The sequence below is a fragment of the Gavialis gangeticus genome, unplaced genomic scaffold (assembly GCF_001723915.1).
Source record: "Gavialis gangeticus isolate Ggan-Ray unplaced genomic scaffold, GavGan_comp1, whole genome shotgun sequence".
Taxonomy (NCBI): Eukaryota; Metazoa; Chordata; order Crocodylia; family Gavialidae; genus Gavialis; species Gavialis gangeticus.
In genome coordinates, this window is record NW_017729034.1 from 3,956,305 (window position 1) to 3,968,378 (window position 12,074).

The 12,074-nt window shown below is 41.6% G+C and overlaps 1 protein-coding gene across 5 annotated transcripts in view; it reads left to right on the top strand.

Moving 5' to 3' along the window:
• GRAMD1C (GRAM domain containing 1C) overlaps positions 1–12,074 on the top strand; it is a 125,851-nt gene that overhangs the window by 14,999 nt on the left and 98,778 nt on the right. For 2 of the 5 annotated variants that reach the window (XM_019527554.1, XM_019527556.1), the window contains exons 2-4: positions 1,879–2,003; positions 3,554–3,661; positions 4,701–4,829. In XM_019527554.1, coding sequence (XP_019383099.1) covers positions 2,001–2,003; positions 3,554–3,661; positions 4,701–4,829 — 240 coding nt within the window. In that variant the 5' untranslated portion in view covers positions 1,879–2,000. Of the gene's footprint in view, positions 1–1,878; positions 2,004–3,553; positions 3,662–4,700; positions 4,830–12,074 lie in introns of those variants that run through there. The other 3 variants (XM_019527558.1, XM_019527555.1, XM_019527559.1) reach the window with 3 other exon arrangements.

Here is a 12,074-nt window from a genome sequence, read left to right on the forward strand (position 1 = left end):
TTGCTTTATTGCGGTGGTCTGGAACCGAACCCGCAATATCTCCGAGGTATGCCTGTAATGGCTTTGAAAGGTCTCTCCCAAGTGCCTTGAAAGAGCTAAAAAGGCAAAGGTTTTTCTTCTTTGTTTTATACTTCTTAAAAGAGCTGGATTTTCTTGTCAGTTTAGGGTCATACGATGTAAGGCATTTTCTTTCACCTCAACATTTCTTTGGGGGAGGAAAAGGATCAAGAGCCACGATAAGGAAGAATAAGAGGCCTTCTCAGGCAGTGGAAACTGGAGTGGGGAGGGATCTGAAGGAAGAGTTGTGTTGAGAGATTGAGCGTCCAGCTGTTTTGAGTGACTGGCCTGGAACTGATCTACGTGCCTGGAGGGTGAGGATGGAGTAGAGAGGGGCAGCTTGCATGCGGGAGCTCCCTGTGAGGCTGGGGTCAGTTCAAGAGAAGCAAAATCACTGCACAAGTAACTCCTCAGGGAGACAAAATGGCTGCCAGGGTTCACATGGCGGGGGAGGATTGGCAGCTAGGGTAGCCAACCTAGAGGACAGTTTGGTTATCCTCTGTCCTCTATTGATACGAAACCGGACATCTTTAAGAGAAAAACAGAGGCCATAAAGGCATCAGGTTTCGTATTAATAGAGGACAGAGCAGCAGAAAACCGGACTCTCCTCTATGATGGCCACCCTATTGGCAGCTAACAGCTGCAGGTGGGAGATGTGCAAGCCCTTCAGTACCTGCACTCAGGCTGCTGGCTTGTGTCACGGTGTAGGAGAGGCTTTGGGGCCCAAGAGTGAAGCCAGAGGGGATGGGGATGGCTGGGGCTTTGTTTAGGAGAAATGCCTGGCTTTGAAACTTCTTGGGAGCAGTTCATTACACAGCACCGAATCAACACTAATAGTGGAAAAAACTGGTATTTTTTAAGAATTATTTTTAATGTTTTTAGTTTATTGAGACTTAAAGATGATTATAGAGGTAGCAGCAAAAGACAGTAGAAATCAGGCCTAAAGGCCTGCTGGTTGAATTACAAGCCATGTCATTCCAGTCCTGTGAAAATACTTATGGGACCCAGGTTGAAGAAAACTCAGACTGGGTTGGAGTTTCCATGGATAATTCTGATGGGATGTTTCATAGTTGGTAGGGTCAGAAGGGACCTGAGCAGATCATCAAGTCCAACCACGTGGTCATGAACATCATGGGGTCCCCTTCAGCTTCCCCAGAGGCTGGGACTGTTCATGCCAGGAGCTTCATAGCTTTGAATGCCAGAAGACCCTAATACTGTAGTTTCCCATCTGAAACCTCTGGAGACAGACTTTGACACTGCAAGAGTGAGCTCTACCTGCAAAGGGGAGCTTCTTCAGTGCAGAGACAGGGATAGAAAAGTGCAGGAAACCCCAGGATGCGATAGCTGTCTGTTAGCTTTGTTCGGCGGGGCTGTGGGGAACTAGATATATCACTCTAGGACCCACAAGCCTTTTCTGACTCCTGGGAAACCTTCTCCCCAGTTGCATATCCCTCTCTCCGCAGAGTGCAGGCAAGGGGGAAGAGAGAGGAATATACCAAGAACGCACTCCACATTTTCCCTTTGCCCAGATGGAGGTTCTCTGGGGAGGGACATGCCATTCCCACATCTCTGACTCCTATAACACAGGGGATCAGAAGAAAGACACTTTATTTGATAGGCACATTTTCTAAAAAATACCAAATGTCTGTGTGTATACAATGAAGAAAGGCGCTGGCTGAAAGGGAAGCTTTACTCCAAACTCTGATCCTAAGGTAACTGGCTTGTTATCCACCCGCCCCTTTTCATTAGCCAGATTGTTTTCTCTGGCAGTCAGATATCACCTAACTCTCTTAGTGTCAGGTTTACTCTGTTTCTACACAGGTGCCTTTGGCCAATGTTCTCCCTGTGACTGGCCCTTTAAATTGCAGAGAAGGCAGCAGCTGCAGCCCTATGGTGCACCCTTTTAAGGCAATTAGCTTGCTGGTTGCATCTTTCTCCTCTCTATGGTAAGCTGTTCGGTTCTTTTTCTCTTAAATTTTTGCTTCCTAGGTTTGCTAGGTGCCCGCTCCTTTGAACTGCAGCTTTGAAGCCACCTGGCTTTTCAGCCGCAGGTTTCAAACTCTGTGTTTGTGAGACGCAGCACTCACATTGTTTGCTTCTGCCTGCAACGCCAGCTGCTGTGCTGTTGTTGCCTTGCCAGCTGGCTACCCAATAGCAGCTGCTAAAGCAACAGGCTGCCCAGGTAGGACCTACTGTGTGGAGGAGGGTATAGCTGGCGGTCCCTCATTTCCACAGTCTTGCAGGATTGACTGGCTGGGTTTGGCCATCTGCTCCACAGAAGAGAGCCACTTTGTTTCATCGCCTGTCTTTATGGACAGGGTGGGGAAGCTGGCTTCTTCCTGCACCTCCTCATCCCATGTATGCAGATGCTGTCTTCTGAGGAGTGTGTGGCCTGCTCGCACCAGTCTGTTTGTAGCACGTTATGAGACAGTACTTTATTTGGGGGCCTGAGGCTTGCTCATGTGGTACTGCTGTGCTAGGAAATCCCTGGATCCCAGTGGTATGATATGGTGCACTGTTGCTTAAGCCTTCTTGCTGCTGTGTTGTACAGGTTTTTAGATACAGTTAGGCCATGCCTGCATTCAACAGGACTATTCGGCATCTGTGCTGCAAGCTCCTATAAATTGTATTTTAAAATAAATATCTTTTTAGTGACTCGAATGCTGGTGAAGCTATCAGAGGTGTGGTAATATGCTACCTGCCAAGTGTTCAGCATAGGTACCAGCAGTGTCTCCTTCCCCACTGCCTGTTTTGGAATGAGTGACTAAATCACTTTTTCTGGTGTAGCTGCTGAGCCAATTTTTTTACAATTTCTGCTGCCCACCAGAGGTGTAATGAACTCTTGATGGCCTAGGCAGAATAGAGAGGAGGTAGAGAGGATGTTGTGTAGAATGGGAGTAAGTCTCCCTTCATCCTAAGGACTCAAAGACCTGGGCTTGCTGCATCTTGACTGCAGCAATTGTGGTGGCATGGGCCCAGGGTTTCTGCTGCTAGATGTGGGGTCACTAGCTGCATCAGCTGCCCTGGAAGGGCTTGGACCGCTGCTGTGCAGCACAGGCTTCATGTAACAGCTTCAGCAGCCCCTGCAGCAGGGGCTTCCTGAAGGCCAGCCTTCCCATGCCCTCTCTAAGCCTGTATCCAGAGCAGGTACCCACCTAGACTTTGCCTAGTTGCACTATTGATGCCCGCTACAAATGGGCGTGAAATTGTCTGCTCCTTTTTTGGTGGTCATCAGACATCCGGCAGTTGGTGCTGTTGGGTATTAATGGCTGAGGCTAGATTCTAAACCACCAACCTAGTGGTGAATGATCCCAGAGCCTTACTAATCTTCCAGGCCACCCAGGCTTCCCAAAGTGAGGCTTTCCATCTTCAGCTGCCATGAGCTGGATCATGAAAGACTCTGCTGCAATAAATGTACTGAAGAGAGAGGGGGTGTGGAAATGGAGTCAGGGCATTCAAATTTGTATTGCATAAAGTTTTTGTGTGTGATGCATAGATAATGGCAGTTGTGAATGCGAGTAAAAGTATGAGGGGGAGACATCCAGAGAACAAAAACTTCTTGTATTCTCTCTCATCCTGTGACTCATGGAATCTCCTCATGAAGGTGAGAGGATCTCTGCTTTCTCTCTCCCCTGATTTCCTCTGCTCTGTTATATGAGTTCTTACCTGAGGACAGACAGCAGCTGCCTCTTGAAGCATCCTCTCTCTTACTAAGGAGAGTGCTGGTAATAGGCATTTTGTTCCCCTTTATGCTTTGAGCTTGTGGAACATGCAAGCGCTGTCTGTAGAAGCGAGCAGAGGAAGGAGTGCTCCCATGATTGTTTCTCGGGAACCTCAGAAGAGCCTGCGATTTTGATCAGGGCACCCATTTTGCAGAGAGAATTGCTCAGCAGCTCAGGACCCCTTACCTATAGTGTCTACTCCTGTTAAGAACAGAACGGCTTTTTGTCTTTTACGGGTGTTACTGGGTAATACAGATAGTCTGATTTAGTGGGTAGGGTTCAGATAAGGACTCAAGAGGTCTAGGGTCTAGTCCCAGGACTGCTACTAGTCTACTAGGTGAACTGGAATGCATTCCTTTTGCTTTGTGTCAGTTTTCCCATCTGTAAAATGGGAAAGAAACTGTAAAAGAATATTGGCCTCCTTTGTAGAGCTTTTGGAGATCTACTGATGAAATGGCATTGTATAATGAGCTAGGTATTAATAATAATGATACAGTTCTACATTCCTGAGTGGCTGTGTTTAAATGCCTGTGTTAACAGTAAATAACTATGATTTGATCACTAAAATTACACCCTTTCTTTAAGAGTTCCTCTGTATTTTTAAACTTGTATAGCTTTAGTTAGGAAGTTGTATGGTATTTTTTAAAATAACACTTATGACAATGTTTGTAACTTTCATGAAATGTGCATAGCCTGAGGGGTGCTGAACATTGATGTTCAAAGTATAAAGAACATCAAAAAGGGCCATTTATTAGTTTACAAATCGGCAAGTGGGAAATGTTTTCCCATCACTTATTCCTGGCAAATCTAGGCATGTAAGGTTTTATTTATATTGTCTGCAAATGGAGCAGCTCTCCTGATTATTCCAACATCTTTCACCTGCATTGTCAAATTAAATTTTGCTTGCTTGCTTGTTCACAGGAAGTCTATGAAGAGGATCATGGTCTTGTTAACCCATTGGAGGCAGACTCGGAGGAGGCTCTTGGCATGTGTACAGAAAAAATTCAGGCCCCTACTCCATATAGCTGGAGTACTGATTGGAGTTTTTGGGTAAATGAAATGACTTTTCTTTTCCCTTCTCCCCAATTCATTTTATATAGCACTTTTCATCCAAGGATCTCAAATTGCTTTACATGCATTAATTAATAAAACCTCCCCACCCATCTTGTGAGGTAGGTAATTTATCGTTATCACTTTACTGAAGGGTAAACTGAGACACAGGGAGGTGAAGTTATTTACCCGATATCATGTATCAAGTCAATGAAAGCTGGGTATAGAAGCTGGGAGTCTTGACTTCCTGTTACCTGCTTGGCTCATTAGATTATACCAGGTCTCTGTTCCAGGCTTCTGGAAAATGGTGGTGGTTAGTTTTTCCTCAGTAAGAGGCAAATTTCAATTCCTTTCACAAGAGAGCTGTTTCTGATGCAGTTGTTAGGGCATGTGACTAAAAATTAATATTATAAGCCTTCTTTCTGGAAAAGGTGAATAGGCTTGCCATGCTTAAAGGCAAGCCATTGTCTGTTGTGTGTCAGTGGGGTTGTGCAGGATAGTATTTTTCCCCCTTCCGTGTCAGATGACTTAATAACAGGGGAGGGTATAATAAGAATTGATTGCTTAAATATTTTCCAACCATTTGCTGATTGTTGAAATAACATCAACAGAAAGGTTGAGAGGTTCAGAACTAGTGTGTTAGTTTGCAGGAAGGACATAGATAGAGGTTTCCTGTTAAAGAAGGAAAGAGGAACATGCAGTGCCAGGCAGATTTTTCTGGGGGGAGATGCCCTGAATTCCCAAAGGGTCCAAGTTTTCACTGCAGACCTCTGTTGCTCCAAAACAGCTCATGCCCTGCATCATGTGGCAATGTAGCCTAAGCTGTAAACAAACATCCTATAGCTCTAGGTTCAGGGAGAGTATCTGGACCAGTCCTGACAAATTCCTTGTAAGCTGAGAATGTTTCTCAATTTTCATCTGAGAAAATTGAGTCAGAGGAGGTAAGTGACTTGCCTAAGGCCATGCAGTGAGTCAGTGGCAAAGCCAGAAGCAGAAATGAGGTTTTTTGATTCCTACCTCCATATTTGTATGTCTGCCCCTTTTGTTTGTTTTACTACTTTCTGTCTGATCTGGAATGGGATGTTTTAATGGCCAAAGCATTGAACTAACTACCTAAAGATTTCCTTGAACTGGTAACTCTGAAACCAGCCAGGGTTGACACTGTTTAATACTCCATTCCTCAGCTTCCAGAGGAGACTTGTGTACTGTACTATACTGTACTATACTGTACTGTACTGTACTGTACTGTGTATCCAGTGAAAGCATACAAAGGGCCTTTGTATTCTGCGTGAACATCAAGGTGACAACTGTGTTCTCTGGTAAAGTTTTATGCAAAGTGCTTGCTCCATGTTCATCTTCCCTGTGACTCGAGGTCATGTATTCAGCGTAGAATTGTTTTTCTGACGGTCACCCATGGCCTAGGGGACTTTGTTTGAAAACAAAAGTTTGCTTTGGACGTATTTTTCTCTCTTGTCCATTTTTGGTCTAGTGTGTGATGTCATTTATGTACAAATTACTGCTTTCTACCTTGGACGTAGTTGGATTTTAGTGCTGCTGTACATATAAATTGTACAGTGGTTGCATTTCTTGCTGTGATAAAAAGTATTAAGAAAATGTAAGGTATTATGATATGTGATGTGCTTATGTTTTGTCTAGTGAGAAGTCACTTTCTTCTTATAACTTGCATAGATATTTTCCTGACCCTCTTCATATATTTAAGTCTGTATTTCATATTTATCTGTTTTTTTATATACCTGTTTTTCTTGTATTTAACTCCTATAAGTTGAACAGTATTTTAGTATGCTTCTTCTCTGAAAGGCATTACTGTGGTTTATAAAATGACAGCTGTGCTGTAAGAGCTTGGTATGATTATAGGTTATCACAAAATACTCTTATGTAAATTTCAAACAGGGCGTTTTTCAACACCTGCTAGGTAGCTGTAGGAATGAGAAATTTTATTTTCCACAGTAAAGGCAATGGCCAAAATTGGAATGGAGAGGTAACAGAAGACAGAAAAACTATGTTCCAAGTGATGCGCCAAAATGAAGGAATTGGAAACCACAGCTGTTAAAATGTTATACCACTTTCTGCTTGCTATGTTGTTGCTGAATGATCTGTTGGACTTTCAAATTCATTTATCTTGGATACTGAGAGGCATAACGGATAATGCAAGCAGTTCATGACACTACATAAAGTGTTTGTCGTTAACATTCAGCCAAAGGTGATTCAGCTTCTTGTGACAAGTATAGACATCCAGGAGGCTCCCTCCCACTGTCTTAATCAATCGAAAAAGGAGGAAACTTCAATAAAAGCAGGGCTGGTTCTTCAATGTTGGCACCCCAGCACTGCATGGATGTCACTTCTGTTAATTGGACGATTGCTGTAAGAGACTGTACTTTGCTCACTAGGCACTGACTTGTTCCATATGACTCTCCTTGGCAAGCTAGGTATCATAATTCCTTTGAAGAGGAACACCCGGCACTAGTGTATAGATCCTGATAGATCTTTTTATGTTTAAATCATAAGCTTTTATAGACTTGAGTGAGAGTCAGAGTTGATCAGCAGCTCTGAAATTCACTCCAGGAGTACCAGTTAATTCTATGGAGGCATCATGATGTAGCAAACTAAGTACAAGATTCAGAATCGGGCACTCCTTGGTTCTTGTTTTTGGCGGGGCGGGGGGAGGAAGGGGAAGGAAGACGCTGCACCTCTCTGTGCCTTGTTTTCTCTGTTGAAGACTAGAATAAAACTTCAGAGGTGTTATGAGGAGAAATTGGCTAGATACCCTTCCCACTGCTAGTCATCTTATGAGAGCAGTCCAAAGGATTACTCACCTGATTAAGGGTTTGTCCTTAGTATCTGAATCAGTCATTTCCTACCTGCCTAATATTTTGTTGCTACAAATCAGTGCTACAAGAGATGTTTAATTGACTCGCATGCATTGTTTGTTAGAATTGGTGCACAACCTGGTTTAGAGGAAACAAAGACCTGGTTTATCAGCTCCTGCCTCTGATCCAAAAAAGCCTGTGTGTGTTTTAAATTTCCAGGGTTCCATTTTTATCTGAATGTACATACTCCTAGGTTCTGGTTCGGGTATAACTTCATGTTTACCTCATGAAACAATTTTATAAGTAAAGCTGGTGACACGCATCATCCCAAAATCAGCAATAGCTCCAGGATTCCTTCCTTTTCATCTTTTTTTTTTTTTTTTGTTTCCCCTCTTCTAAGGGTGTTGAATTTAATTAAATCATAGTGTGAACATATAAAAACCCAACACTCTGAATACTTAACTTTAATTATGGAGATCTCAACAAAAAGGAGGAAGCTAGTGAAAAGGATTATGAAGTTAAAAGTATGGACACTAAAATCTGTAGGTTCAGCAGAGAGTCAAGTTAATCATAACCTGATGGACAAAAGTCGTATATATTCCCTAAATGAAAAAGGAAGCAGGTTTGCAAAGAGGAACAAACGCCTGGTACTCTCCAAGGGCAAGGCCTGTGAAATTATTTGAAGCAATCAGGCATGTTTCATAAAATGCAAATCCAGTGGTAAAAAAAGTAGGAGATTCAGAGGGAATTAAAGAGTAAAGAACCAAATATGTTAAAATAAAGAACAATAAATCAGCATATACTTATAGTTTATTTAAAAGAAATTTCTAAGAATGGATATAATAGAGCTATATAAAATAACTATACAGAAAAAGTAAACCAAGTTGCCTGTTACCCCTTCTCATAATTTTAGAACAAATGGATGTTCAATGCTGTTGAAAGCAAATACGTTTAAAGGTAATAAAAATAAAAGTTATCTTTATGTTATCAAGGACTAACCAACCTCTGGAATGCTGTACTAAAAGATAACATCTAGGTCAAAGATATGGCAGAATTAGAAAAGAATTAGATGTTTATATAGATAATACAAATGTCCACAATTACATTGAGTGGGATTACTTCCCTTTTCTGTAGAAGGGATATGAGTGCTCATGTTTTGAGGCATGAAACTACTACTAGTCAGCCAGCATTAGGGGAAGAACTTTTGTCATAGTCGTCATTCTTTGCATCTTCTCCCAAAGATTAATACTTTTCCTAGAGACTGCAGGTTGGACTACTTTTGGTTTAGTGAGGTACATCTGCTCCTGTGTAGTATGGTGCTAGAGGCCTTCAGCTTCTTCCCCTCACCTGTTTTTTGTATTTTGTGTACATAACACGTACATTTGTTGTGTACTTTTGTATAGATGGCATTTATGCATGCATATATGTGCTCTGTGTGTGGGTATATATGCACTGTGTGTATACATATGTACTCTTATAGAAATTTGTAATGATGGGAGAAGCTATTGCTAGTCTAATGGTTGCTTTAACTTGGATCTGATTTTAATAGTTTAATAATGTAAAAAAATGGGGGAGGGGAGCAGGATGGAAAGATATAAGAGGGTAGGAAATTGTAGAGATCCAGAGGCATAACTGTTGGGTTTTGTATTGTGAAACAAATCACCCCAGTGTGTCAATATGTTGCTGTGGCTTCCAAACATGTTTATACTAAGGCAGAGGCAGCATGTAATGTAACTTAATTATTTGGAAGTAATATTTGCTTATCTTGGCTATTGAGTGAGCGAGCATTTTAATAGTTTTATCTGATGGCATCTATCCCCAAGTAGGAAGAAATGGCCTAGTTAGTTGGCCTAGTGCTCCTACCTAGCTGTCTCTGCATCAGACTTTTTGTAGGAATATCTCCGTTCCGCCATTAGTGCAACTCCAGGGATAGTAATGATGTAACCCTGCATTTTTGTCTGCTATTGAACCTGCTCTAAGCAGAGTTAGGGGAGTAAAATGGTAAAAATACTAGTGTCCTGTCTAGCATCGGTGGCACTGCACGGGCCATGTTGCAGTGAGGTGTGTGTTTTACTTTAAAAAAATAAATAAATAACCTGGTGTAGGCACGACTTTCCTGGAGAGCTTAATATCAGATTTTTAAGTTTTTAAATAGATGGAAAAATATTTTCTAGGCTCATAGCTTTGTTACTCTTTCAAGCGCTGCCCTTGGGAACGAAGATCCATCAGAAATGAGAGTTCTTTTAGGAGTTCTCCGAGTGCTCTTGTTCCTTAGTAATAGGATGAGACTCCAGAGCTTATCAAAGAAACATTTTAAAACAACACTCTGAATATGTTTTGCCTCCGTGTAAACTATTTATGTTTGCATCTTAATTAAAACTTTAATATTCTGTATTACAGCAAGGGAGTAGCAACAAAATAACTTCCCATTTTTTCTTTTAAAAAACAAAATGGATCATTCCAGGTAAGCAACCTGTATCCCATTGGGAAAGCAGACAGATAAGCAGAGAACTGCAGCAGATGTGTTTGTTTAGTGTTACTTTTCCGATTTAATGATGTGTCATTAGTAACTAGATGCAGTAGTCTCAAAAGATAGGTAGAAAAGATGCTGTTTTTTCTGACCTGTATATTGAGAGTTGAGGTATATACCTACTCTGTGATACAGGTAAGAACATTTTAAGACGGGTTCTTGGCTTTTTTTTTAATTATGTGGTACTCTGGAATTTTATTCTTACATCGAGTAGAATTGTTTAGGATATTCTCTGTGTAGCTTTTCTGCAGTACATGATACGCAGATGTTTCTAGTTGTAATATTAATAATATTTTACAAATTGTGTGGAATAAGTAAGGTTTTGGGCTTTTTTAGGTTAAAAAACAAAACAGAAAACCCCCCTTTGTTTGTTTTGTTTTTTAAGATAAACTGCATTGATGTTACCTTTGAATCAATGAATGAAAGCTCAATAAATGGTCTGTTTGCTATAGCAGTAAGCAATAAAATTTTTTCTGAGACTGAATTCAGTTACTAAGCCAGTCTGAGGTTTATAGATAGAAATTTTCACCCAAACTTAAATGTACAATTAACTGCTGTGCTGCATATCCCACTGCTGTGAGTCCTAAAAAGCAAGGAAGCCAGCTTAACCCTTCAACACCCAATTTACAAACCTCCTCAATCCATTTCCCTTCTCATCTCTTGCTGCTTTTTTTTGCCTTCTATCATTCCCAGCCCAGGTATTTCCACACTCCTGAACAATGAGTAGGCACCCTCGAACTCCACCAGGTTTCAGTTGTATGTTTAGATGGCTGCTGTCACGTTGCTTTTGTTTTTATAAGTTATGTCATATGGAGTTCTGCTTGTTATTTGATATTGGTGTATGTAAGTAGGGTGGCTGGGAGACCTGTTTTTCCTGCAATATTTAGGAACAGTTCTATATGTTTCATCACAATTATAGTGTGTGTTTGTTTGTTTGTTGTTGTTTTTTTTTTTTTTTATTTGTTAGCAATTTTTATGAGAAGTCAGGAACTTTTAAATTCCGTTTTTTAACTCTGATATCTTAAGAATATTGAAAAATATTCAGTGAGAGATGAAGATAAATATTTGTAAATAATCAAAATATGCATTTAGCAAGGAATGCAAGCCCAGGCCCAAATTGAAATATATGAGTAGTTTGATGGAGTTTTATGGGGTTAAACCTATTGGATTGCTCTGCTGACCTGGGGCCGAAATGGAAAACACAAATTATGGTTGATAAAATAGAAATCCTTCAGTGAACATGTTTTTAAATGGTAAACTGCATTGATGTGGCCTTGGATTGATGAATGAAAGCTCAATAAATAGTCTGTTCTAAAATTAACCTCCAAAACATTGTTTTTTCTCTATCTCCATAACTTGAATGGGTGTCCCTATTTAATATTGTTATGCTGATATTTGCAGACGGACATTTGTGTTGTTACTGAATTCCAATTGCAGGATGGGAGACTATACCATTCCAGTCCTCAGGTCAGCCTACATGTTAGGCCTGTGCGAAGTGACTAGTATTTGCTTCAGATTTGGGGGACAGTGATTTTTGATTTGTTGATTGAAATCACTATCCCAAATTGATTCGGCTGCCGCCAAATTGGCTGAATCTCCAAATTGGACAGGCCCCAGCCTCCTGGCTCTTTTAAAAAAACAAACAAACAAAAAGCTGGGCACACACTGGCTCCTGCCTGTTGGGGGGTGATCCCCGCTGCCCCCCACTGACCTGTGCTGCAAGGGAGGCTCTGCCATGACCCCCCCAGAAGCCCCAAGGCTGCTGCAGGAGCTGGTGAGTGTGGGTTTTTGTGGTGTTTTTTAAGGAGCAGGGAGCTGGGGTGGGTGGGGCAGCAATGGGGGGGAGGGAGGCTGCAAGAGCAGGTGGGGGTTGGAGGGGCTTGTGGG